This window comes from Aquila chrysaetos, chromosome 2, assembly GCF_900496995.4.
Source record: "Aquila chrysaetos chrysaetos chromosome 2, bAquChr1.4, whole genome shotgun sequence".
Taxonomy (NCBI): domain Eukaryota; kingdom Metazoa; phylum Chordata; class Aves; order Accipitriformes; family Accipitridae; genus Aquila; species Aquila chrysaetos.
The window spans coordinates 42,319,823-42,347,524 of record NC_044005.1 but is presented as its reverse complement, the minus strand read 5'-3'; the positions used below and the strand labels follow the sequence as shown (position 1 = coordinate 42,347,524).

The following is a 27,702-nucleotide window of genomic DNA, read 5'->3' as shown; positions in this document are numbered from 1 at the left end:
GCTGTAGGAGGGATCCTCAGAGAACTGTTTCCCTTGTTTCAAGAATACGTGTTTTCTGGCCAGTCTGGGGCTGATAAAACCAGGAAGGAGCAGGTGCTCACCCTTTGCTATCAAAAAGTCCACAGGCAAAGTTAGGCAGAGTATCTAATCCCAACAAAAAAATCCCCAATGAGGGCCAACAGCTGAAAACTGAAACTGAACCAGGATACCTCACGGGGCCCACAGACTGCAAAGCTGATGCAATATCCAGATCTTTGCAGTAACAGGAGGACTCTGAGAAATACGATGACACCCTGCCTGGCAGGTGTTAAGGATTCGGTCACGATGGCTATTTTGACAGTTTGAGTACCTTATTTTGAGCTCATCAGTGGCTGCTCAGGTAAAACAGTGGACAGGATTTTAGAATATAAGGTTGAAATTGCCTATATGTACCTTGTTGGGAAATTTGTTGCGAGAAAAGACTCATCTATGGCTCTTGCCTACTTCTTTTAGGCCAGGTTACACAAGGAGTTGAGGGACTCCTGTAAGTCTAATCCTGGCTGGCCTTTGACGAACTCCCAGCTGCCAGCACTTGCCTTTCTTTCACAATGCTTCTGTGGGACTGTGACCAAAAAGACAGCAAAATCCAACTTCTTAACCAGCTCCAGTTCTAGAAAAGAGCACCTGTCTTTCTCCAGTAACTCACCTCTGAGGAAGAATTCACACTAGAAATAGAAGCTACATGTCTTTCTCTGCTGAACCTTTCTTGGCCTTTAGTGTGTTTAAGTAGATTTGCTTCTTCTCAAAACAGCTAGGCTTTTTTCTTTTTTTTTTTATCTAAACAGTTAATATTTTGTCATGACATCTGAAAAACTGGCGAAAAGGACAGAGGATTTACTTACAAAATGTCTCATTAGCTGAAGAGGAAGAAATGCAAGATATTTATTCTGCTATATATCCACATTCAGGTATGCAGTGATGGTTGATCGACATCCATGCTTTGGTGGACAAGACTCTTGCTTCTTGGGAATGACACACAATTGTTTTCTGTATTACAAACTGTTCTCCTGTACAGCTTGAAGAGGAGTCCTGCTTTTTGTTAGTAGATTGCTCATCAGGTCCTTTATCAGATGTGTGCATGCATCATTTTGTGTATTCCCAGGATAGGCATTTCTTCTTCTGTTTTTTGGCCACTGCACTGGGGTTTGAGAGCTGTTATGTTTTTGTGCTATGTGTGTATAAATTAGCTTTTTCCCCCTCAGCCACCGCACTTCAATGTACTTGTCAAATAACTAGTTAGGCTGTGGCAATCATATCATCTTAATTTGTACCAGCATACCTAGCAGCTGTATTTTACATTTTATGGTTGTTTAACAACTGTGATGCAGTGAACAGAATATCGGTGTCTTGCTCCATTTCTCCAGTGTGATTGTCTGTATGCAATTACCATACATCCTGCAATCACCCTCACGTGCTATCTGTTTCAGTAATATTTCAATTCACTACAAGCTCCAGATAATGCTGCAGCAAAATTGCATTTGGGGGAGGCAACTGCAGCACACACACGTGATCTGAGAGAGAACGCCATTGATTGTGAGAGGAAATGGTAATGGTCCTTCAAAACAAATTCATAAGTTTGATTTAATTGATAAGAATAGATGTCCTCAAAGACCTAAAAGGCCACCTGTCCATACATCTGTTATCCAGCACAAGTTTGAAAAATCAAATATCCTTCATAAAATATATATATTTCATAACAGTTCATGACAGCAAAGCACCTGGGAAACAAAACTCTTAAGAGGTAGAACACCATTTAATTTAAGTTACTAAAACCAATAAAATGATTTAAATTGATACTGCATGGTCACCACCTTCTGTGTCTGAAGAGGACTTTATGGATTTGCTTTTAATGGTCCCAAAGAAATGCCAGAATATTTTGCAGGTGAAAAAAACCTAGTGACTAGCTACCAAGACAATAAAAGATTACAGAGATAGAGAGCTAAAACTATTTCCCTATCAGACACAGCTGAACCTTTGCCTCTTGATCATCACAGTGAGATAGTGTTAACAACATAGACTGCTGTGTTTGATATCACAACTCCAGATCAAAAAGCAACTACTGCGTAGTAAACCAAACCATGTGGCTTTGAAACAAATACTTTGAGTTTTATTTTTTTGAGAAGGTTACTTAGTTAGAGATGACACCTGCCAAGAACAGTGAAGTAGCTATCGCATATGTGCTGTCATGGTAAATACTTAGTAAGGGAAAGGAAAATGCTGTTCAAGCAGAGGACTGTGCTTGTGATATTGGCTGGCTCGGAGCTTGTTTCTTCCGTGCCACAGCCACGCGTAAGGCCTGAAGAATCATGTTCTCGTTGTTCATGATGTTGTAATTAGTAAGCTTCAGGAGCTTGTTGAAATCTTCTGCTTTCAGCGAGACCTCCCTCGTTGAGTATGGAGAGCAGAAACTGGAGATATCAACCTTGCCCAGTTCCATTTCAGCAGCACTACGTGACATGCCTATCAAGGGAAAAAGGGAAGGTGTTTGTGTAGTCCCAGGGAGTTACAGAACTCTGATAGACTATGTCAAGAATAGTTTAGAGAGGTCACAGATGCAATTGCTATGAAGACAAGTGCTATAATCTCTGAAAAATCTACTTCTGAACAAAGTCTATTGGAAGTTAAAAAAATAGTGTCACTAAACATCATTCCATTGCAACCAGCACCTTCTACTGGCCAGCTCATGGCACGTCATTTTATGTGGTCACAGGTGCTTAAGTCTTACCCTGAAGGTTCTTGCATAGAATACATACTGTAAAGGTAAAAGGAATAAAGAGATATATAGGACAGGAGGAAGCAGAATATTAGTAGCCTTGGAAATCATCATAAAAACAAAGGCTGCATCTCAAATACTAGCCCAAAAGGACACAGTGACTCTATTAGTTTAGGTACTATTGCTTTGATTTTCCAGCATATACAACCAACACATTAAACAACCCAATTAGAAAGCACAGTGGCCCTCCATAGAACCATTCTACACTGTACAGGTAATTCTCCCCTAGATCTGACCGTCATAAAAATACATCATCTGAAAAATATCCTTTGTTCTACATGCTAAAGTAAACATTTGGAGATCACAAGAAGAAATTAGCTCTACTTGAAGAACATGTTTCTTCTTTCACTGAATCTCACCAAGACTCAAACTAAAATTTTGCACAATATTTCACCTGATTTTGCAAACAGTTTGTGTCATCCCATTTTGCAATGTATTCGCTAGTAGTAGGAACAGGCAGACAGACAAAGGATTTTTGTATTGGGATGAGGAAAAAACACCCAGGGAGTGAGAAAGTTCATTAGGTCAATAAAATTAGCTAGGTACTGTTAACTTACCAGGTGCTACATATCTTTGGAAGGTGTCATTCACTAATGGAAAATAAAGCAGCAGAGGAGCTCCTGGGGTGTCTGCACCATCAAACATATAGCACTCTTTCAGGTTCTTCTCATCATCCTTCAGCCCAATGCTGGGAAACGGAATTCCCTGCTCTGAGAAGTATCTGCAAGCCTGCTCCAGGGGCTGCTCATGGCCCAACAACAGCAGCATAAGGAATAGAAAAGATACCCAAGATCAGGCTGCTGCCAAAGCCTTGTAATTCATGCCAAGTTGCACAAAATAGACTGATAGCACTGGACAGCCAGGAATGATGTGAGCACCTGCAGCCCCAGGGACTGTTTTTCTCTTGCCCAAGGAGCTATTTGCAAATAGTCTTACAGGAAAACACCTAATATCAAGATGGTAAAGAGGGTTTAAATAGGTACCAAGGCACATCTCTAAAAAGGGAACATGATTTAGGAACACAACAGATCAATTCAAAGCATGTTATAGAGCATCATTGATTAAAGGAGAACTAAGTCAGAAAAATGTAGATCTAAAAACTAAATTTGTGATCCAAGACAGTAAGATTCACAGTCACATTATCTGTTTATATTGCAGTATTACTTGTGAGTTGACCTCAGTAGACTTTAGCAGGGTTTTGAGACCAACTTACCCATTTCTATAACTTTGAATTTCAGAAATAATATGAGATTTCAAGCTAACATATTTTAGACCTCAAAATATAGCACTAAAAGCATTCATCAGAAGGCTCATTTGTGATGATCAACTATGTTAAATTATCTAACAAAACACTGAAGTACCACCTCAGTTTGTTTGAATTAAATATTTTCAAAAGACTTCAGAGTACAAGGAAGAAATGTAATGCAAGTTATTACATATGCTCTTTTTCAGCTGCAGTACAGAGACAAATATTTCTCATGTGGCATTACAGTGTAAGAGCAGCATTAAAGTATCTTCCACTTGAAAAAAATGACAAAGCCTCAACCAGTGAACTTTGTATTTTCTGTGGTGCCCTGCAGGGACAGGTTTACAGTTATGAGTCTATATTTGGAAGTCTAAATCTGTCTTTTTATGTGGTGAATACTACTTTCAAAATCTATATAAACATTTTAACCAAATCAGATTTCTGCAAACATAGTAAATGCATTTGATGTCTTGCTTCAAGCCCACTATTTAAGGAAAAAAAATTGTATTTATTAAAGGAGATAAAAATAGAGATTAAATTCTTCACTCAGTAGGTTGTTCTTGGACAGCTAGAAAATCACACATTAAAATAAAGACCAATAATATCTTATACGTTAAAGAAAATGCAGATTAAATTCAGCATCTGAATCACAAAGTTTTCCCAGCTATATTTGTGCTATTAAATCTTACATATAATTGTAATAGAAGTTGCAGCTCAGCCATCATAACTTCACTGTGCTGCTCTGTATTTCATTGGTGAAGCACTTAGGGCTATTTCAAAAGCAGTTTGAGAAAAACAGATATTTTCCCTTCTGGGAATTTCCATTCTTCTTCTAAGGTTTGGAAACACCATGTTACTAAATTCCACTAAGTTCTATGTTTTACAGACACCTGTCTGAAACTTGTGGAAAGCAAAAGAAAAGGCGTTACTAAACAAAGAGAGTTTTGAGACGTCTCACCAAGGTCTGTGATCCACCGGTGTAATTTAAGTGTATGATGACATCCACTTTCCGCTCTGGTCTCATAAGGGGTGGGCAGCTGGTTTCAAAGAAGAAAGCTGCATCCACCAACTCCAGGTGCTCTGAGTTGCCTCTCAGATCATTAGGAGAGGTGTCTAGCGAAGTGTCTAAAGAGTAAAAGATTCAGAGCTATTAGCACACTGCAGAAAGACTTCTGTCAAGTTAGAAAGCAAAAGGAAGGCGAGCTTCCCTTCCATATATTCCCTTTGCTTTAGGATAGCATGCAGCAATCCTAAATCTCCCTTCAGCCTCTCCATTCACGTTTTGTTGGTGTTTCCACACCCATGAACTACACCAAAACCTAGGCAGGTGTTCCATATGTGCAAAGCCCCACCCCAGCAATTTTCATCCCAGTGAGGACTTTCAGTGCTGAACGACCCAGAAATGGAACAGTTGTGTTACTGGAAATGAAAGATGTGAGAAGTTAGTTAGTTCTCCCTCCTCTCCTCTCAGCAAGCACTAACAACTAACCACAAAACCCACTCCGTTCTCTTCAGGACGTACAAATGCCCCTCGATAAATCCCAGCCCCTGCGCCCACCCTGATGATCGCTGAGGCACGTAGGCAGAAGTGCTGTCCGCACCTTTCCATTTTGTGAAATGCTCCTGCTGGATGTACTCGTTGTGCATCTGGAAGCCCCTCAGGAAGTTGTGGTACTTGGAGACAGCAGGGCGGTCCGTCAGGATATCCCGGAGAGCAGTGGAGAGGCCGCTCGTAGGGGTGAACATGCATGTAGCCATCTCGTATGGCTTCTCGGGCAAGTCCGGTTGTTCCTCTAGAGATACATAGCATAAATGACATGCAGTTGAATTATAACCACAATTTAGAGGAGGCTAGGTACGAAGAGGAGAAAGGGTCAGCAACTATTCTGTACCAATAGTAATCGTGTGTTCACAGCTCTCAGCATTGCGCTATTTTTCCCTATGGCATGCTGTGAGTTCTGGTTAATTTCTTGACAAAAAATATAAACTCACTTTTGTTTTCTTAACCTCAGTTGGCTACATCTGACTAAAGGAGCATTTTTCTCATAAAACAACATGATTTTGGAACACGTCAAAGTAATTCACTTTTCCAAGCAAACAAAAAACAGGGAAAATAATTTTATTTATACATTTGAGGGGATTACTGTTTTTAGATTTAGGTTAACTATGAAATTCAAAGCTTGTTTTGAAAAGAATAGAAAAATTTGAACTTCTTATTTTTAAACTAAACATTTTTACTTTTTAAAAAAGAGTTTGTTCGATTTCATTCGGGTCTGGCCAGCTGAATTCAACACAAACTTGCAAATTATTTATATAAACCCAAACATAAGAGTTCAGGGTTTTTTTCCAAAAACATAGCCGACAGAAATGTGACCCAAGTCTGTTCACTATGAAATCACTGACTTTGCTTGAATTTTAACATGAAGATGCTCACGAGTATTTTCAATGAATGGTCTTTCAGTACAGAGCTGCCTCTCTCAGCTGGTGTAATAGAGCTCCACTACATTGACTTCCTTTGATCTCTACTAAATCTTTCAGTTCAGTCAGATTTTGAGGGAGGGATGCACTTCTCTGAACTGGCATCCCCATTCATGGCTAATGTGCCTCTTCTCCTTTGGAAAGGAAACACTCAAGCTTCCCTCTGGCTAACAAATAGTTGACATGAGGCTTTGACAGAAGTTCTTCTTTCCAAGCCTTTAAAACACAACACTTTAAGGACCACCTTATGTATCCATCTCCTATCTCCTTTTCGTCAAGGTCTGTCTGATGGTGCCTTTCCTTCTAATAACAATCTCACTATTTAAGCAAAGCACTGGCTATTCAGTAAAATCAAATCACTTGATTGTCCTGGTGCCTTCCATACCCCAAAGCTGAGAGCACCAGGATGACAAAAAAACTCAAAAAATGTGAGCACAGTTACCCTATCAGAGGGGCCTGGAGGAAGGAGGCCATAAGTCAAAGGTTACTTGAGATTTACCTATTTCAGTCACTCTGTCTTGGGTCCACCTGCGCCAGAAGTCCTCTGAATTGTCGGCTGCGTGCCAGGCATCCAAGAGGTTTTTGGAGAAGATACTACTCCACATTCCTAGGAAGCGGGAGAGGTATAATAAGTAGTGCTGAGGTAAACACAAGGAAGTTCTTTTAAAAACTGCTTTCTGCTCCTTCCACAGCTCTTCAACTTTTCGTATTTCTGTGTAATTTTTGCATAAGGCCACACATCTATTTCAGTGGTAGAGCTGACTCAGAAGGCAAACTTATTTCAGAAGAAATTTCAAAGTATTTTCCCTTCCGCCATGTTTTACCTGGAACTTTTTTTTTTTAGAAATTTTACATTGTCATTTTTCTATTTTCATTTCCTTTTTCCTTCGATAAAGAAATATTTTCAGCCAGCTCCTTCCCTGATTCCCCTCTTTCTTGCCCTGTTTGTTTCTTCTCAACATTTCCTCCAGCTTCCACAAAGTCTCATAGATTTCCAACTTTCAAAATGTTTTGCAAGCTATGGGGGAAATGGTGATGCTTCAAAAGCACTCACGAAGGTACATAACAACTTATTTGTCATTTTAGTTTCATTTTATCTTCATACAAATGGTAAAACCCCCTTTGCTAGCAAGGGCAGTTCAGTAAGTCTCAGGAGACAGGCTGAATTTCAGGCTGACTGAGCCAGTACCTCTGCTGCCAAATGCAGAACAACAGGCTTCTGGGGCCTAATTTCCAGAATCATTAGTGTTTGTATGAAAATCTTGTCACTCCCCCAGGCTGCTGAGTCACCTTGCATGAAGCAGATCCGGGACTCGGGGAGCTTCTTCATCAGGCGACCCATGAAGAACTCGCTGCCAAAATCCTCCGCACGAATGAAGGCACCGTACTTCAGGAAGCCCACCTCATACGGCGTGAACTCCACCCACTCTGCCAACACATACACCAACAACGTTAGCTCCGCTACTAAAAACAGTCAAGTTGCCAGATGTGGAATAAATGTGTCAGGCGTCATCCCCCTCAGGCAAAGCTGGCTTAGCATGTGCCCTGAACAAACCCTGCTGACTGACAGCCGCTACTGAACCAGCTATCCCACTGTCTGCAGGTTTGTGAAAGAGCAATGTCAGGGCTAAGGGAAAACTTAACTTCCCACTTGCTAGATAAAAAGAGAGCAGAATTTTTCTCATGGAAGGTGGACTAGAACATGGATTGACTTCTATTGCTTTTATTGCCTTTAGCCAACCATGAAAAACATATTTTAAGCAACCTTAAAGCTCCAGTGAATCACTTTCTTTAAGAATTCATAGTGTTTCTGAGACAGTGTCACAGATCTGTGTCATGTTATTAGTCTGAAGTTAATGTCTGAATATGCACATTTACATGCCAGGAGATCTTACAAAATACTGAACTGTTGCTGTCTAGCCTGTGGCTGCCCAGTTACTCTTTACATCTCTGAACAGGACTTTTCCTGTCTTGAAGTGAGAATTTAAAACAATTCATCATTATTTACTGTATCCCCACACAAAAACACAGCTCTTTTCCAGAATTGAAACATCACCTCTAAAATCTTTGGTGGCAACTTTGTCCTTGACATTGAGGGCAAGGTAGATGGGCAGTGGGTTCTGACCCTGATTCACTGCCCGACGTTGATCAGAAAGTCTGTGGTGGCATTTCTGGATTTGGGGAGAAAAAAAAAAAAAAAAGGTTAGCTGATAAACAGTTCCTTAAAGACATCAGCTTACAAAGTCTGAATATGGGATATCGTTTTCCTGAATTTCCTCCTAAATTTACTTCCATGTGCTTGAATAACAGAGGGCAAGAAAATCATGGGAACAGGAATAACTGTTGTTAGGATAACCAGCCATGTTCTACAGTCAGTATACAACAACAGTAATGAGTTGCTTCACATGCTATTCTAACCTTGCATGGCTAAACGTAAGTGAAAAAATAGGGCAGATCTGGGTAATTCAGTTTTTATCACATGGTTCATCTGTTAAACATATGAGTTCTTCAAGGCAGCATGTTAATGACCCTTCTAGTCAAGATTTTTTTTGAAAACCATATTGAAAGTTATCATCCACAGTGGAAAAATCCTTGAGCTGTCCAATACCAACAACTTATTTTATACATGAAGTGGAGATTTTGAGTGTACTTCAGCCAAATTAAACTCTAGCAAATTTTTCTATGTAGCACTGAGGCCAGAAATGCAATGTGAAATATGATATGAAATTAGAGTATTTCATATTATCTGTGTCACCTAGACAAAATATAGACCATGTTTATAGGATTTTAAGATAAAATAGCTTTTTCTCCAGCTATCATCAGTCTGCTAGTTTACATTGAAAGTTTTGCTTGTCATTACAACAAAATTAGGAACAGGAGGTCCTGAGAGATCCAATCCAAAGTAGCCAAAAGGCACCTACAAAATCACAGTTTCTCTAACTAAGATGTCTCGGGAGCTCTGGATCTATATACTTTCTCATCACTAAATCACAAAGTGCAGTAACTACATATGGGGTATATCTGCAGTACATTCAAGGTATGACTGCACCTTGTGTAAATGTTGCAGCAGTGGAGACATAAAAGCATGGGGCCATAAAAAACACCTAAGAACCTCAAAAATTTCTTGGACCACTGCAGTGTTAATTAGCATGCTGGTTACTTTAGAGCTAGTCTGAGCATTTCTATGCCACATTCAATCGCACTTTAGGCTCCAGCGTAGACATTCACTATATCTCCAAGTTATCAGTGTAAGTAAGTGGTGTTCTGCCTACATACCAAGTACAGTGTTATTGGTCAGGTGTCTCTTCCTAGGGTTTTAATTTGTCATCATGGTCATAAAGATCAAGTCACCAACTTTATGAGAAGAAAGATGTATAGACATTACCCCATCATTTAACATGGATTCAATCATGAGCCCCCACAGATCAATAAAAGATGTTTTATGTCCTGCTTGGGTCCTTTGGCTCAGCTCTCTGTAATAATTCCTCAAACTTCTCAAGCAAAAAGCCCCCATCTTGCACTTGGCTGCTTGCTTCCGAGCTTCAATAATTATTTCTCCAAGATCCTTACGTGACCAATCAGCATCTTCATACAGTTTTGTCATTGTCCTGCAGACAGGAAACATGGTGGAAAGCAGAAAGAAGTGAAGAAGATGCTTTTGAAACTCAGAGGATATACTTCACAGAGCTTTGGGCATTTATTATTTTATCTTTAGGTTACTCTCCTCTTTGAGCTTACTTTGAGCAGAAATGCAAGTCCAAAGGCAATCAGTCAAAAGTCACTTGATTTGGGATCCAACACAAGCAGCTTCACCAGCTGTCTATGCTGTTTCTGTCCAACAGTGAATAACCATAAAGGATCATTTTGCATAGGATTAAGGATGTTTGCACTTCCAATAAAGTCTTCTCTTTTGGTTAGGGATAAGTTACTTCAGTGACACCAAATGTATGATGCACAATAGGCCTTTCATAGGTGACCCTGGCATTCATAGACCAAAGATGGAAGCAATAACTCAATAGACCCCTTCTACCCTCACTGAGAACTAAAACCCTAGACAAAGCATGGGTTTTGCTTAACACAACAAGATCCAAAAAACAGTATCAAAATGACTCCTCACCATGTTGTGCCTGACGAGCCACTGATGTATGAAACGCAATCCAGAACACGCAACTTTTGAAGACCCAAAATGCTGCCATACATGGCAGTGAGTGCTCTTATCCCACATCCTGCTGTGGTCACAGCCACTATAGGCACCTGTTCAACACAAAAAAGGGCAGAAAGCACAAGTGGGAAAGCGGTATTAAGGTACATCCATGTCAAAAAATGACAGACATGCAAAAGCAACATCCAGACACTAGTAAAATAAAACACATAGAATAGAGATAAAGCAACATTGCTCCATGAGTTATAAATAATACAAGTTGTTGGACATCCATGTGGGGTATACTAGAAGATTTGGGCACTTCAGGAAGGGTTTTTAAGAAACATGGACCAAACTCATTGGTTTGAAGCTCCTTCAAATGATTCATTTGAAAGCCAAGTGGAAATAGAGACTTTGCTCATCCAGACAGGCTGTTGACCTCTCCAGCTGAGATCACCTTGACTGCAAACAGTACCCTGGAGGAGAAGCTACTGACTGAGGTCCTCACTCCTCATCTGGATGGAGATGAGAAATCACTCCTCATCTCCAGGCTTGAGGGAAAGGAGAGAGAAAAATCCCCCAGCAGTGCCTTTCCTGGTTACCTCATGGTCTTGCAGATCTTCCTCCAGATGAAGAACCTCCTTCAGTGCAGCAGCAACTACCTTCCTCCGATTTTGCAGGAAATCCTGTTCATCAGTGCACAGGTCAAACCCTAGGCGGGCATCCAGGTTTCTTGGCCTGAAAAACAGACCCTGAGTCCTGAGACCAGGGCACAAATATTATTATGTTATTATTCACCGCGGTCAACTCCAGCTATGCTTGTGTGTGTTTACAGACAAGTTTGTGGACAGTATCATGTAATAAATGAGAAGGAGCAACACCACAGGCAGGCCTCTGCTAATTCCTGTAGCTGCTAACAAGAATGCAAATGGGAAGGCAGAGCAGAACATGACATACTGTCCCAGTATGGTAACAAGGTTCCTACAACACACTTCTGGTTGTATTTGCATATACGAAGGCTCTGGGGAGACCTTATAGTGGCCTTCCAATACTTAAAAGAGGCCTACAGGAAAAATGGGGAGGGACTCTTTATCAGGAAGCGTAGTGATAGGACAAGGGGTAACGGTTTTAAACTGAAAGAGGGTAGATTTAGATTAGATGTTATTAAAAATTATTTACTGTGAGGGTGGTGAGACACTGGAACAGGCTGCCCAGAGCAGCTGTGGATGCCCCATCCCTTGAACCGTTCAAGGTTGGGTTGGATGGGGCTTTGAGCAACCTGGTCTAGTGGAAGGTGTCCCTGCCCATAGCAGGGGGGTTGGAACTAGATGATCTTTAAGGTCCCTTCCAACCCAAATCATTCTATGATTCTATGATGTAATTCATTTTTCAAGTTTCAGTCGTGCTGCCATATGTGCCTGTAACTAGATAACCTCTGTCAACAGGCACTGCAGTTGATTAGGGAAACAGCTACCATGCCTTCGTGTTATTTTGTTTGTATAATACAGAAATACGATTTCTTTGTGGAGCTGTTCATTCCAGCTGTGGGCATAATTGCACACAAATCGAGATCTACTTACTGAGCTGCACTAACAGCTGGGAAACTTGGAGGAAAGGGGACCCATGGTTTAAGTCTCCATCACTGAAAAAGGAGAACCTGGCAAACAAAAGTCTGCAACCCAAAGATGAGCACACCTCTGCTTACAACTGAGCCTGCATGGACCCCTGCTGTTTTCAACTGAGCTTTGCGTAGGTGCAAATGTCTCCCAGTTACAGGATCAGGTCTTGCTGGAGACTCACTTACCATTCATTTGCCTTTGTGTACAAGTCAATTGTCCTGTCCTGAAAATCGCAATACAAACAGTGTAAGCATGCTCAGGTCATTAATCCTGCGCCTTCCTCCCCCACTGCATCTATGGGCTGAGTTTCACTATCTTTGCAGTCAGCAACACAGCTGCAGAATCTGGCCAGCAATGGTCTGAGTTGTGAGAGAGATAATAAACTCCAGTACAGTCTGGGTTGAATAGAAGTGGGCCATTCACCCATGCCAAGTGGGCTTGGGGCCCCTCAGCTTTTCATAGCTGAACATCTAGTTTAACCTTCATTTTCTGGGAAGGTCATTGAAAGCTGGGCATCTGAACCACAGGCATATGGATGTTCTCTGTTTTATCTTCCGCCTCAGGCTTTCCCTTTGCAAATATAAGTCTTAATTGTCATATCCATTACTGTTAACTCACATACTAAGTTGATGAACATATTAGATATGTCCTGAGGAAACTAATGTAAACTCAGAACAAGGTTGAATGGCATGCCTGGAACCACATGCAGAACAAAAGAAAAAAAATAAATATTACATAGTTGCAGAGTGACTGTCATTCACACCTTACACTGTAGCATGCATGGTGCCTGACAGGAACTGAATCACTGAGCTGTAAGACTCTCATCACCCACCAAATTTAATGTGTGTTGGGCTGGTTTTTATTAAGAAAAACTTCTTCTCACCTCTGCTATTGTTATTTTCTCTTGTATAGGAAGCAAGTTCAGAGCTAGAGTCACAGACTCGTTCATATCCCTTTCATTTTGACTTGATATAGACTGGAAAAAAAGGGTAAAAAAGAATAATGACAGTTAACTATTATACAAAAATGGGGAAAAAAAAGAGGTAAAAGCAGTCTTCCCAGCCTCACTTACATACATGCACTTACCAATTCCCTGCATACACAGACCTGCACACACACTCAGGTCTTAGAGGTCTCCAAAGAAGTAGACAGCAAAGAGCCAGCTACAGATTAGTGGTGATCACATACCCTGCTGAGCCGCCGCCGCCGCGGTAGAGCCACAGTGAGTGCCGACTGATTATACTTGATGTAGTGGAACCTGGTCGGGGAGGTTGGGCAGAGGCAGGAGCTCAGTGTGTGGGTCTGGGTTCCTTCATACGACCCCTCCACAGTTAATGCAAACTTTCTCTCTGAAGCAAAGGAGTTTCAAACTTAAGGTCTTCAAAAAAATGTGGAGAATTTGTTTGCACAGTAATGTAATATATGGTTTTCTTAAGTAATAACTTCATTTTGATACTCCAATTATAGGATAAATAAATAGACTCACTTACCTGAGCCTTTGGGTTTCAGCTTTAGAGCTTGTGTACAGAATGTGCCATATAGTAACTGTTGCTACAGTACCACTGCACTTCCATCTATACTGTGATTGCTGAGACTAGTGCTCTATTCATTAGATAATGACTCACAGCTAACAGTTTGGGGGGAGAAAAGCACTCTCTCCTGAAAGTCTGAAATTTTCAAAATACCTCAGCAATAAGACAGTATGTGGTACTAAAATATTATTCTGGTATAATAATAAGGTATTTTGAAAATTTCAGACTTTGGGGAGAAACTTTTTTTTGGTAGCAGAGCACAGTTCTCTTTGGAACCAGTAAAATCTCAGTCCCTCTATCATGTTTCCCTTCACTTCAACTTGTAATATTTCTTTTGAAATAATTTCTAGCACTTACAGAAATAACACCTGGTGGTTTTTGGCCTTCATATAATAAGCATCAAATGGTCTTTATATAGAACGGAAGCAACCCAGGTTCAAGGTGAAATACACTCTGTAAATCCACACACTCAAAGGTATGTAATCAGCCTTTAAAAGAATTATCCCACTCAAACATTTTCAGCCACATCTAGCAAATTTCTTCACTATGACAACTGAGCTCAGCTGGATCATCCACATGCTTAAGCAGTTTGCTGGATTGGGGCCATCAGGAAATGTCAGTCAGATGTTTTAAAAATTGTGTGGGAGATACACAGGTCCACGAGCATGGACTCAACATAGTAGTGATGCACTGCTTAAAATGTGCAACAAATGTCTTTGGTAATACACTGTGTGTCTTGTGTTTCACCTAGTGGCATGTTTTATATTTTTATGCCTGAAGAAATTTTAAGAAGTTAAATTGATAAAAGAGGCCCAGTCCTCACCTGCCCATTTTCTTTGTCTCTGAATCAGGAAACAATAGGAGTTAGCTCCAGTTTAGGACTCAAAAAAAATTCAATTCCCTGGACAAATACTTTGGAAAATTATAAGCATCTGACAAGATGTTATTAAAGAAGAAAGTATTTTGTGGGGAAACCAGACCACATGCTCTTCACACCATATTCTGCAATAATATGTATATTTTTGCCCAACTACAGCCCCCTCCACAGGCCACTAGCACCAGTGAGATTTTGTCTTGTATCTTAAATAACTTTAAACCAGGGTGTTCAAGTGTAAAACACTGAGTGCTTTTTCCATAAAGTAGCATCCAGGTTTGCTCCGTAAGACGGCGAAAGGCTCACCTCTACTGTCCTTCCTCAGCCTCCCGCCGTCCACCTGCACCTCCAAACAGGAAACTTCACGGGACTGTAGGAGACAACGAGGGAAAGAGAAAAAGGGGTTCAGTGTCAGCAGAGCTCTGCCTTGGCCAGTCCCTCGGGCACGTGCGAGGCACAGGGGCTCGGCGGGGAGAGACGGTGCCGGTCTGTAACCCCCTTACCAAGCCTAGGGAGGTGGCATCGGGCTTCCACGTGGGAAATAACAGATCGTGTAGAGATGAGGAAAGAGAAGGGATCTGCTGGCTCCCACTGAGAGAAGCAGCCCCTCAAGGGCCTGGGGGAGGATCAGCCACAGGGGAAGGCTCCCCAGGCAGGGTGCTCAGCCCAGCTCTCCCCGGGCGGACGGAGGGACGTTGTCCGTCCGAGCCCAGCTGGGTTTGGGCAGAGGCGAGCGCTGGCGGCAGCTCACAGCTTTGGCAGCTGCAGCCTCTGGCAGCGTAAGTCACTGGCAGGGACTGCGTGGGAAAGCCAATGCTGACACCGGCTTTAGCCTGCCTCTTGGCCGATGCCTTCACGCCGCCGTACGGAGCAACTGCCTGGTACCCTTAATACTAGCTTTGCAATAAGCATTGCTATATGGCAGGGAGAGGATTATGAAATTAACATTACCACTAAAACTCCATTAGTAACAATGTTTTCAGGAGGATCCGGACTGAAAGACAAAATGGAAAACAATCAGTTCAAAAACACTCTCTTTTTTCTGTTTGGTGTCTCGTTTTGGTTTTTTAACTCTTCTTTAATCATTAATTCATTATCTTTATCTTTAAAAGTCCATCTTTGGACAGGCAGCATGCACAAAGAGCATCAGAAATTCTAGCTGGGTATTCAATTTCAATCCAATTTGCCTCTCACAGGCTTGATTCTGAACTTTAAACTGTTTATGGAGATCTGCTGAACAGAAGGGCTCCTCACTATCAGACAGGATCGTTTTCTGACACATCATTGAAGCAAATTTACACAGGGATGGCATAAATACATTATTGCTCCATATTGCTCAGTTCAAACCTGAGGGATCAGAGCTGAAACATGGGTTAATTCATCCAACATGCCATAACAAAAAAAGGAAAAAATACTACCATTTACCTTAAAAATCAACAGCAGCACTAGGACTGATTTACACACCCATTCTCTCCATTAACTGTACAGTCAATATGGAAACACAGTAAACAATTTTTCTAACCTATTCTCACAACTGAAACAAATTCCAAGTATCAAGAGCAAGAGGGGTTTGAAACTTAAAACTCTCCCCCTGTGCCGAATGCCCCTTGCAGCCTGGGGAACAGCAGCCATCAGGGACATCTCTAGCCTCCCATTTGCATCTGTGCTCGCTTCTCCGTGTGCCTGGATGCCCAGCGTAGATGCACACACATCATGCACCCCTTCTCCATTAAATGCCCTACACAGGCATTTCCTGAACACCCAAAGCTCCCCTCCGCTTTATTCAGATGGTGATAGTGTTAGGGGTTGCAAGTGTAAAACGGATGTTTTGTGTCAGTAACATTTTGCCTCTGGTTTACATTTCTATTGATCCCCTATTTGACCTTACGCACCTGCTCTCCATTGTGAATTCAACCTCCAGCTCCTCTTTTCCCTGTGAAAGAAAATGAATGCAGTCACAGCAGGTTGATTCTCCTGTGAAGAGAGATAACCTACAGGAATCTGTTCTCTTTGGGGGAATCTGTAAGCCAGTGTCCACCTTTTGTTAACGTGCATGCAACAGATTTGATTTTCTTCATGTCCTATCTGCTATAATTCTAGCGTCACATACTTCTAATGTTATACCCATTATTTTAGCAGACTTCTAGTTTAGACCTTGCAGGCCAAATGTAATACATAGTGCAGGGCCTCTGGTGGTTGCTCCCCCTTTCTGCAGTCATAGGTTCACCCCTCACTGTTTCACAGGCCACCTGCAATCCCCTTTCCCTTCCTCTCCCACAAGCTCTCAGCACTCCCCACTGATCCTCAGCGTGAGCGAGGCTGGATTTCTCCGGTGCATCCAAATCATCCTGCCCCTCTCCCAGCCCTCGCCCACAGCCTGTGCAGATGGGCCTGGTGGCACATTAATATGGTGGCACACTTGGGCGTATGAAGTCCAGGGTGTTCTGGAGAGTGCACTTTGGTTTGGTGGAGTCTGCACACATAGCCTCATTGCATGCTCAGTCTTCATCTTTGTCTTTTGTAATTCCCTTCCCCTGACAATTCCTTTCTCCTTCGCAGGTTTTGGTGCACCTCCCATCATCTTGTTGGCCCATAGCGTGAGTGCTAAGGAAAATACAGGACAGAGAGCCAGCCTTTCCAAAACAGGTATCATATCAAATCAGCACTCACTGAAGTAAAGTATTTCTGGGCTTAAAACACTGTCATTAAAACTTCAGTATAAAGTTGTCTCAGCTTTATGACATAAAGACTTGCTGAAAAACTCACTTATGAAAATTGGGTTTGCAGCTTATGACTGCAGATCACTACTTTTATATTAGCAAAACATAATGCACAGCTCAGAAGCACCAGCTCCAACTGCAAAGGGTTGCCCAAAACTGTTGGATTAAATTCTCCCTATTTTGACATCAAGGACAGCAACCAGACAATCAAGTCCAATAATGCTGACCACCTGCTGTAGAAGCAGCACCCCACATTTGCAGTAATTACAGAAGCAACACTGGGTATCAACCCCTGAAACAGTTGGACATACTCGGGTGGCTAAATGGGCAATAATAAAGGCTTGTGTATGGGACACACAAGAGGAAAGATGAGATAACTACATTCTCACCTGACCACATCACCTTAGCTTTGTCCTTGAATTTTATCCATACCTGTGGATTCAGCTGGAAACACAGCTGAATGTTTTCTCCAAGCTGGATTTTGGAGACATCAAAGAATACAGTGAGGAGATGGTCATCTTCAGTTACGTTGTCCTCATCACAAACTTTCAGCTCCAGAATGTTCTGGAATCAAAAAAAATTAGATTGTATAAGGTTTAACAAATATCAGATGCCACAGATATTTCATGTTAGCTAAAGGAATTTAGGAAAGAAGTTTGAGAATGAAAGCAAAGGCAGCAGTAAAATGGAAATTTTGCAGTTGCACTCTACAGACAATTGACTATTCAGGAAGATACAGTGTTATCCAACCATTGAAAGTTAAATAACTACGTAAGAGAGTACGAATACTTTGTAAGGGAACTCAGAGATACCCGCAGTGTGCAAAGGCTATACGGTAGGTTTGATATCTGGTAAGAATACCTGTTGGGGCTAGCCGCCGTTCCTACCTTAACCTGGCTCTGAATCGTGAAGTGGAAGGTTTCGTTCCATGTCGGGTTCTTGCTGTTCTGGACCGTTTTGGTGCGGAAATGCTGCACAGACGCTGTTGGCAGGCTTAGGCTCACGTAGCAGTCCGACTGGGTTACTGTTGACGAGAAGGAAAGTGTGAAAGCAATGGACCAAGGAAACACATCTAGTACCCCATAAGGTGTTGCAGTGTATGAATTTTTAACCTCTGTACACAGGACAATATGCAGAACGTAGGCCAGGATGCTAGCTAAGGCGCTATCAAGCCAGTGCTACGCAACCAGTTTGCTTTACTCTTTGTGAAAGCCTGGCAGTTTGCTCTTCTTGAGGACCACTTCTTTTAAGTGCTGGAAAAACAATAAACATTCAAAATACGCAGTTACATTGCATTCCTTTTTGGAGAAATACACAGCCAGACTATCTATATATATCAGACTTCAAAGGTTTTAACACTGACGAGCCATGCATACGCACAGGGGCATGCACCCACGAGAGCCTCAGAGGGCTGGGCGCCGTTGATGGTTCAGCTGCCTGTCAGCAACACGGAGCAGATAACATTAAGAGCTGTGATGCGGGCTGCTGGACAGACAGAGCCCAGCTCATACAGAGTGGGCTTCCACAGGTAGCCATGGACATGCTTTAATGTTACTGGGGTAGCTCTGGCTGTAAGTTCTGTATTGTCTACTTTTTGGAGCAACCTTTCTTTTCTCTAGCACACCTGGCTGCCAACGCAGTGGCGACAGGAGCTCATTTCACTGAAGGTTCCCATGAAGCCCCATTGCTGTTACAGAAGGCAGGTCTTCCACCAAGGCATTTGATTAAAGTCTGCCGCCTTCCCTTTTGGAAAGTTAAAGAAGGGAACACACACATACACCACAGAGCTCAACAACAGAGCTTTTCAAGGAAAAAAATTCAAGAAAAAAATTTCAAGAAAAATAAATTAATCACCTGTGGAAAAGATTAATTGCATTTAATCCTCTGAAGTGGATTAAAATGAGCACATGTAAGAAAGGTGTTGAAATGTTGAAGAGACTGACGGTGTAACATTTGGTTTGAGAAGCAACTGTCCTGAAGGAGAGTTTTTGCCAGGAAAGCTGTATAAAAAAATCTTGCTTAATGCCACTGTTTTCACCTGCATCTCTGTGCCTCAGCCAGAGAGGGATAAGGGTATTTGCAACACTCGATGGGCAGGTGAAAGCTTGTCTGTGCTTCCCAGCACAGAGCGAGGTCACATTGCTTCTTTGCACAAGATTGCATTGCTTTGGCTTTGCTGTTTCAATTAGAGGTGTATTCAGGTCATAAAGTTCACTTATGAATTTTAATGTTTCCAGCTGTAGGGAGGGCAGCTTTAGTATTTTCATTTTGCTTTCCCAGATGAAGAGGCCTGTTATAAAGTTTGGATTCCCACCTGAGCTCCATTGTAGGTGAGGGATGTTCAGCACCAAAGCTTCAGTATGAAAGAGTGGTTAGCAGCAGTCTGCAGTGCTTACATCATCAACAAGCACTTTCATTCTGAGGTCAGAATAATCTGCCTGCAAATATGTTTTGTCATAGTTATTAAGAAATAAAAGGCAAACATGAGTCACGAGATTAACAATCCTGTGGACCCACACTCAAAAGTCAGGGATGATCACCCTACAGAATACAATCTGTTAGTTAGGGACAACCACGCACACAAGTGCCAAAGATAGCATGTGGGACTATTGCGCATAAATGCCAATCCCATCATTAGGATTATATTTCCTCTCTTTGTAACACCACCTACTTGAGCATTCCTGCCATTGCATAGCAGACACACCTTCATCTGACTAGACTTAGTCTTGTCCCACCTAGTGTTACTGGCAGACCTGACTTTGGGAAACACAGAATAATTGACTCGGCCCTTTATCACACTCTGTATGTAACTGAAGAATTAACAAAGCCAGCTGTTGGTTTTTTTTCCTGACTCCCCTGAGATTTAAGTCATCTTTCTTTGAGTAACTCTGAACAAAACAAAAGACTAACTTTGACTGATGAAGGTAGTTGTGGCATATACAAAGATATAAATTCTAAAAAACAAATAAAATCAAAACTCCTAGAAATCACCTGAATTTCTAACAGTCCTAATCACTCTAAACTTTTGTGTGTATACAGGAAATGTCCATATGAAAATCCTTTTAGGCTCTTGGGAAGTCCAGGTTGGTATTAGCACAGACTGCTGTCAGCTCTTGTCCCCACTAGGAAGAGGATCAGAAGGACCTCAGTCCAGAAATTCGTGAGCAATCCAAACTTTATTTCATTGACATTTCCCAAATAGCAATACATGCTCTGACTAGGTCTGTGGCAAAGAACAAAGTATTACTTTGAAAGTCCACCAATTCTTTCTTTTCTGCAAATGATCACTGTCTGCTACTGCACTGTATCATACACCTTTAAGAAATAACTTCTTGTCAGACAGCAGAGCTCTGACTTCTCATTTCAGGTCTCTGACTTTCTCTGGGGGGCTTCTGACAAAGCCACTAAACAAGCCTGCTTCCCTCTTCCCATCTGCAAACGTGTTTGGTGATGCCTTTTGTACTTCAGAGGTGTCCTCTGAAACCTAATTACCTCTTGTTCATGAAGTATTTTCCAGGTGTTACGAGAAGCACTCACAACTCCCAGGAACCTTTTTTACACCTCTCGGATACCTCAGGCCTGTATTCTGCCCGACCAGCTCCAGGCACAAGCAGCTGTGAGAACTGGCACTCCACAGCGTATCCTGTGCCCGAGCCGGTCGGTCTCGCCGCGATATCCCATTGCCTCGTATCAAGTGCCTCTTCACGTATACGTACGAGGTTCCCATTGACAGCCACGTGCAAGCAAAGCATCATTACCCTGGTACGTAAGCCTAACCACCACCTAACGATGGCGATTACACTCACACGTGGTACACACATCAGAACTTCACAGCAGCAACCTGTTGTGTCCCTCCCCTGGACCGTGACACATGAGCAGCCGTCAAACGTGCTTGCAGTGGCAGCCGTGGTATCACCGTGGGGCAATATCCTGCCAAAAGCAGGCGTGGCAGCAGGTATTTATGACAGCACGGTCTCTTCGTCCAGTTATTACACTAAGTTTCTAATTATCTTCCAGGATAGCAGCAGGACTGGATCTTAATTGTGCTTTACCATTAGAAAGCATTACAGTGACATGACCCATGCTCAGAAACACCATAGCCCCGGCACCATGCTGCATCCCAGACAAGAGCAGAGCACCGGCTGTTCTGGCTTGAGCTAAAATCTCACCTGTCTCATAGACAGCTCGAATTCAAACAGGGCTAAACCAAAATTTTTTCATTTTACTTCTACCTCCTTTTTTGATGCTAACAGACACAACCTCCAGCCCCCCTGTAACCTGGGCAGAAACCGAGACATCCTCCTCCTCTTCTTGGGCTGTCTTTAAGTGCTCGCATTGAGGCTATTTCTAGGGGGTAGATTTTTTCATGACTGTTACGGTATAGTTTTTCTTATTGTGCTGAAGGGATCCAAACCAAGAATGTGGCCTCAAACACTGTTTGCCCAGATCATCTCCTTGACGATGTCTCCCCTCAGTTGGGCCTATCCATGTCACAAAACACAAACTATCCCCACCAGCTGAGAAAAGCATTTTTCTTCTTCCTCCCACATTGTGGAGCTGAGCAGAGATCTGGCTGAGGGTGGGTGGACAGGCAGGCATTGCTGTTTTCTAGAGTGCAGAATATTAGATAATTTAGATCATTGGAACTTTTTACATGCTTTTTTAAATAAGAATGTGGGTTACTTCTGTGAAAGTAAACACCTTCCTTCTCAAGGCCCTTCACAGTCAGACTGTAAGAATTCATTTAGTCCCGGGAGATCAGTTCCTGCCTCCAGGGAGCATTCAGCATTAATCTCCTAATAGCTAAACTTCAATAAAAAGCTTTCACATTTTCTCCCACCCTGCCCTTCACATTGGGTGGAGCACTCTACACGCATCCCTAAAATAGTATCACTAGTCTCATTTACATCCCTCCTTAAAACATCCCTTTGCTGAGATATTGCTGAATAACCTTACTTTTTTTTCCTTGTTTTCTCCCTTGCTGGGCTTTATCAGTCCACATGCTTTTATTTTATAACAAGATTTCAAGCAGCATCTAGAGCAACAGGCTGTTGGTACATAATTGCAACTGCTTAAATGGTGAAGTAAGTAACAAATAACAATGAAACAATAACAACAGTGCAAGAACAAAACACTGGAGGAAGTCTGTGGGTTCCTGCAATAAGTATCACATTGAACCATAGTTCCTTAAACAATAATGTATTTCACTGGCTATGTTTCTTTTCAGGATCTCAATGGCCATTACATTAATTGATCTCATATATGGCAGAACTGCTACTGCAATGCCATAAAATATGGGTTTTTTATAAAAATGTAAAACATACTTAATAATTTTAGAAAATATTGTACCCAAAATAATATAAGCCTTATATAAAAAGTGTCCAAAACTTGGAAGTTTCCAAAATTAACAAGCCTGATTTAAAAAAAAAAAAAAAATCCATAAAAGCTTAAAAAATATCATTTTCTTACTAAGAAAATGCTGAAGAATATTTTTAACTCTACACCAATCAAGGTCCACTTAGCCCAGGGCACACAGCCAGTGTCCACTGAGGGCTTTTGGATGTTTTCAGGAAGCAGTGAATGATGGCTTAAAATTGCTCAGCTCAGTGTTCCCATCTAGTTACCTGTTTTTACCTTTTTGTTTAACCCTTAACACTCTGTTTTCTTTTTCATTTGTTAATTCCACTTAATGATTTTGTTTCTCTCCAGTATCTTGTTCTTTAACCCCTTTGTCTTTTTTTGGGAAGGATTGTACATCTTGTTAGGGATGGACATCAGTGCCAGAGGAGAATATGCCTCACATTTAGTGGTAGATGTCTAAGGAAAAGTTTAAGACGGCCAGCCCTCACAATTTAAGGTTCAGAGACTTCCTAAGCCAACCTTCACTAGATTTTTCTTCTATGAAATTGTCCAGTCTCCACCTGGAACCCACGTAAACTTTTGGCATCCTTGATCTCCTGCCGTGGGGAGTTCCCAAGCTGAACCACGTGCTGCGAAAAGACATGTCCTTCTGGTTTTTTTGGAACTATGGCGGTTGTTCAAGGACTGTGAGAGGCCAAGCTTGAAATTTGAAATTCTCTGCAGCGAAAGCCCTGTTTTTAAGGGTGGGTTGGATTGGTGCACATCCAAGTCTCACCCCATTAGGGAGTCAGGATGCAGATGGGACACACACCCAAATCTGGGAACTGGCAAGTGTTCACAGGTCTAGGAATATCAAGAGCCCCAATGAGCCTGATGGGGATGTGGGTGTGCTCAGTGGGAAGGGGGAATGTGGAGAACACAAACAAGGCACTAAATTCACAGGTGGTATCAATGGTATCAGCTATGCATCAAAACACAAGTGGAAATTAGTGTTATAATTTACACACGGATGGATCAGTGGGAAGAAAAGACAAAATAGCACAAGGGCACACTGAAAAGACTCAGGATTTAAAAAGCAGAATTAAACAATTCAAATTGTCTTAGATAAAAATACTATCTTATGCACTGAACTTCTATTAAAGGTCTTGTATTATCTATTCCATGGGAGATGTTAGTGAGGTTTTGAGAGTCTATTGTTAGGGATTAATTTTCCCATCTCCATTACCTAGAAAATGGAGCAGATGATAGACGAATAATGAAGTTAACCTGAGGCAACAGGTTGGGAGACCTTCTGGGAGGCCATTGAAATATGTGACTTCTACAAGTCTGGCTACATAGAAAACTATGTCCTGAAATGGTTTAAAAGCAGATCTTTCTGATAAATGCAATGGACAAATTTTACACTCAGCAAAATCAAATGTTACTGGAATTAAGCAGCTGTCAATCAAAACCAGATTCAACAATTAAGCATAAGCAAGGCAGTGCCATGACTGGTATGATTTTCTTTTCCTACATGATGGAAGTACCCAACAAGCAAAGCATTCACCTTTTGCAAATATCGTTTTTGTTTTGTTTGTGCAAAATTTTTTCCCCTCAATATTTTGACTGATACTACCATTTCAAACAGATGATAGCTTGGCAATGTTGGTGGTGAATGTCTGTCATTCTGTTTTGTGGTCCACAGCCAGTATACACTTCACACAGTGTAAGGCAGAACAGCCTCAGCCTGGAAAGCTGTGCTGCAGCTTTACTGCTGCTCCAGACCCTGTGCCGCGCTCCAAAAGCACCTCTGGCATTCCAACTGCTCCTTTAAGCAGCTTTACAGGCTGGTGGGATCTGTCTTGGACTGGGAAGCAGAAATGCCTGAGCATTTCAGTACCTGTCCCTTGCCCTAGAAATTTTCTAGTATTGGGAAAGACAGCATCAAAACATAGGAAACTCCCTTCAGAATAAAAATAGTTTCAAGACAAAAATAAAAAGCGTTGACCTAGATGAGAAAAAGGTGGAGAGGAAGTTTAGTAAGCTCATTATCATGCATATGGTTTAATAGAACGTGATTATTTGGGAGATATCTAAGGGCTATAGTTTTCCACACCTTTTTCAGTTCAGAGTGCACATTTGTATTTTCAAATAGGTTTTAGCTGTGGCAAGGGATTTGTCTCCAGCCTATAACTGAGCTTCATATCTCCTTTCCGCACTTTACTAGTAGTCCAGTGGGAAGGTTCATACAGAGTTTTCTTCCCCATACATTCAGCAACAAGAAAGTATTTTACTTTTCTTCAATAAAAATTAGAGTGAGAAAATCTTCTTCATATACCTTTGGTCTCTAGAGAAACTATAGCAGAACTCAAAGTAAATTACTTTGGAAAGGCCCAGACAGGTGTCTTGTCTTGCATCATTTTTCCTGAACAAATTTAGCTTGGTCTGGTTCCTATAGAAACTTTCTGGATTCAGACCTTCTTATGTGTATAAATGAATAAATGCAAGACAATCGGTCATCTCCTCAGATTGGAGATGATTGTCATTCACGCCTTTTTTTCTAGTGCTTTGCAGTTCAGGTATTTATGGAGCATTAATAAACTTTTACGTAACTATCATTCCTGGGGATTTTGTAAAAATAGTTAAGAATAGAAAAGCTAACAGTATGAGCCCTCAACTAGGTTTTGAAACATGGCTGTTCCTATGGCTGAATCAAATTTGACAGTCCATGAGAGATGTCAAGCGTCCAGTCCTCAGCTCACATAAAATATTCTGTTAGGTCCAGGGGTGCACAGGGTGGACATTATTGTAAGAAGGAACCACAGAAAGAAGTGCCTTATCTAAACTTCTTATTGCAGTCTTCCCTGTGAATAAAACACCCTTTCTTTGCAGATTCAGATGTAAAACATTTTATGCATTCTGTGCAAACATGATCCGAACTACAGCTGGTGGCTAGACTTCAGTGTTACACTGGCAAAGATAGAAGAATAAATAATATCTTCTAACTATGCTACCTCATCTTCAGCATGCCACAGTCACACATCTTCTCTCTCTCTCCTTTTATAAGTACTTGGTAGTGTTTGTGACACTTGGTTATATTCCAAGTAGTTTTACAAGCATGTGGATGCTCCAGGGATATAGCAAAGATACTCACGCAAGTCTGCTTTCCTGGCATTTTTCATCCGTATGATTTTTACAGTGAGCAAGTTGCATGGAGATGGTTCTGTCTGTTGAACAGCACACAAAATGCATGGGATGAGAATGCAGAGAAAAAGAACAGAAGCACAGTCAGAGATAGCATTGAATTCAGTGTTTCAATTCCAACCATCCAAAACATTCCTGAACTGAGGTTCTTCCTTGTGCATTGTCTTCTCCTTCTTCCCAGAAGGTTTGCAGCCAGGTGTGGCCAGAGACCCAAAATGTACATTCAAACACAGAACAAGCCTCTGACATCCTGGATTTTCCATTCTGAGGAAACTTGTGGTAACCCTCAACTCGAGGTCTCTGACTTTTACAACCTAATCACAGAGAAACATATGATAGTGAGCCTTGCTGTGTCGTTAATACAGCTGACACACATCTTGGTCTGTGCAAATTCAAAGGATGTCATATATATCCACTATATTTCACAACAAACAGCAGACAATCTAGCAGGGCAGGAATTAGTAACGATATCATGGTGTAACGATGCTGCTCGTCAGCTGGTTTATAGCCATGTAACTCCATTGTTATGTTTGACGTAGAGCAGTGCTGGCTCTCACGCAATGAGGACCTGAAAAGTGTCTTCCAGAGAGCTATCTCCCTGCCTTCTCAGAAGGGGGGAGTGAAAGCAACAACTCTGTAATTATTTCTCTCTGAATAATTCAGCTCATCCAATCTTCCTTTAAGCAAAGGTCACAGGAAGGTATCAATGGAAATCTTGGGAAACCACCTAAACCTAAGTGGTTATCAAAAGACATTTAACAAACCTGCCAGGAAACTGGTTTGATTGTCATCCTCTCTCATCCTAAGCAAGGATCAGACAAACATGGTATTTAATCAAAAGTACGGGCGCTGAAGATGAGGTACTTTTTCCCTAGATAATTGTCTTTTTTAAAGGAATAAAAGGAGGAAAACCTGCACATTTAATGCTCTAAATGACAAAAAAACCCCTCACCAAAACCAACCAAAAAACCTCAAAACCACAAAAAAATCCAACCAACAACGAAGAGGAGGAAAAATGGAAGAGCAAAATGTAGTGATGCGACAAACACATATAAGAAACAGGTCACGCACACTACCTATAGAGCAGGGAATATCACTGCAACGAATACATAGCTTGATATATAACAACGTGTCACCATTCATTGCCTTGTGCCCAAAAACTGCCACAATTTTTAAGAGAGCTATATATAACTCCACACATAATATTAGTTTCCTGGCTTTCCCCATGCACTCATTGTCATTAGTGATACCTCCTTATTTTTTCTCAGCAGGTTGCTTTGCCTAGCCCAACAGGATGGAAGCAAAAGACAATGCCAATGAACAAAAAGACCTTTTTTTTTTTTTTAATTGGGAATTTTCAAAATAGTTAAATTACTGCAGCGTTGAAGTCCTTGCATTCCTGAAGGCCAAAACACAAAGTAGGCACAAACCCCAGGCAGAAGCCCTGCCTTGCTCTCACAGCCTTGGTGCTGAAGAAGAAATCTCAGCACCGAAGATGCAGGAGGTAGAACACCACCTCGTACAGCGGGTCCCCTCTGCCGCCAAGGGCCTGCCCGCACAGCTCATCACGGAGCCCCCTCTTGCCTTGTCTTACCTGGCTCTTACTGTAGAACAGCCCCATCGTGGTCTTTTCTGGGTCCGAGCCAGGCGCGAAACGTGGCAGCGGATGGGTACAGGAGACTCTCAGCCAGGCAGCTTCTCGTGCTTTAAGCTGCTGGGAGCAGGCAGGCAGGTGT

General features: G+C 41.7%; 1 protein-coding gene across 1 annotated transcript; it reads right to left on the bottom strand.

Moving 5' to 3' along the window:
* Positions 1 to 949: 949 nt before the first annotated feature.
* LOC115336920 (cytosolic phospholipase A2 epsilon-like) lies at positions 950 to 27,702 on the bottom strand. The gene is made up of 20 exons (XM_030004717.1): positions 27,561 to 27,702; positions 25,917 to 25,989; positions 18,310 to 18,446; positions 17,855 to 17,986; positions 16,595 to 16,635; positions 15,654 to 15,696; positions 15,009 to 15,072; positions 13,485 to 13,645; positions 13,180 to 13,272; positions 12,482 to 12,519; positions 11,280 to 11,436; positions 10,654 to 10,790; positions 9,922 to 10,144; positions 8,593 to 8,707; positions 7,827 to 7,964; positions 7,036 to 7,143; positions 5,660 to 5,851; positions 5,017 to 5,183; positions 3,370 to 3,553; positions 950 to 2,499 (listed from the first exon to the last, which is right to left on the bottom strand). Exons 1-20 carry the CDS (start codon positions 27,585 to 27,587, stop codon positions 2,261 to 2,263), a joined length of 2,469 nt encoding a protein of 822 aa, XP_029860577.1. The 5' UTR covers positions 27,588 to 27,702; the 3' UTR covers positions 950 to 2,260.

Coding starts and splice junctions, on each gene's coding strand:
- LOC115336920 (XM_030004717.1), bottom strand. CDS start 27,587: ATGGGGCTGTTCTACAGTAAGAGCCAG. Junction 15,697..16,594: donor GAATTCACAATGGAGAGCAG/GTGCGTAAGGTC, acceptor TTTGTCTTTCAG/TCCGGATCCTCCTGAAAACA. Junction 5,852..7,035: donor AGACAGAGTGACTGAAATAG/GTAAATCTCAAG, acceptor ATGTATCTCTAG/AGGAACAACCGGACTTGCCC.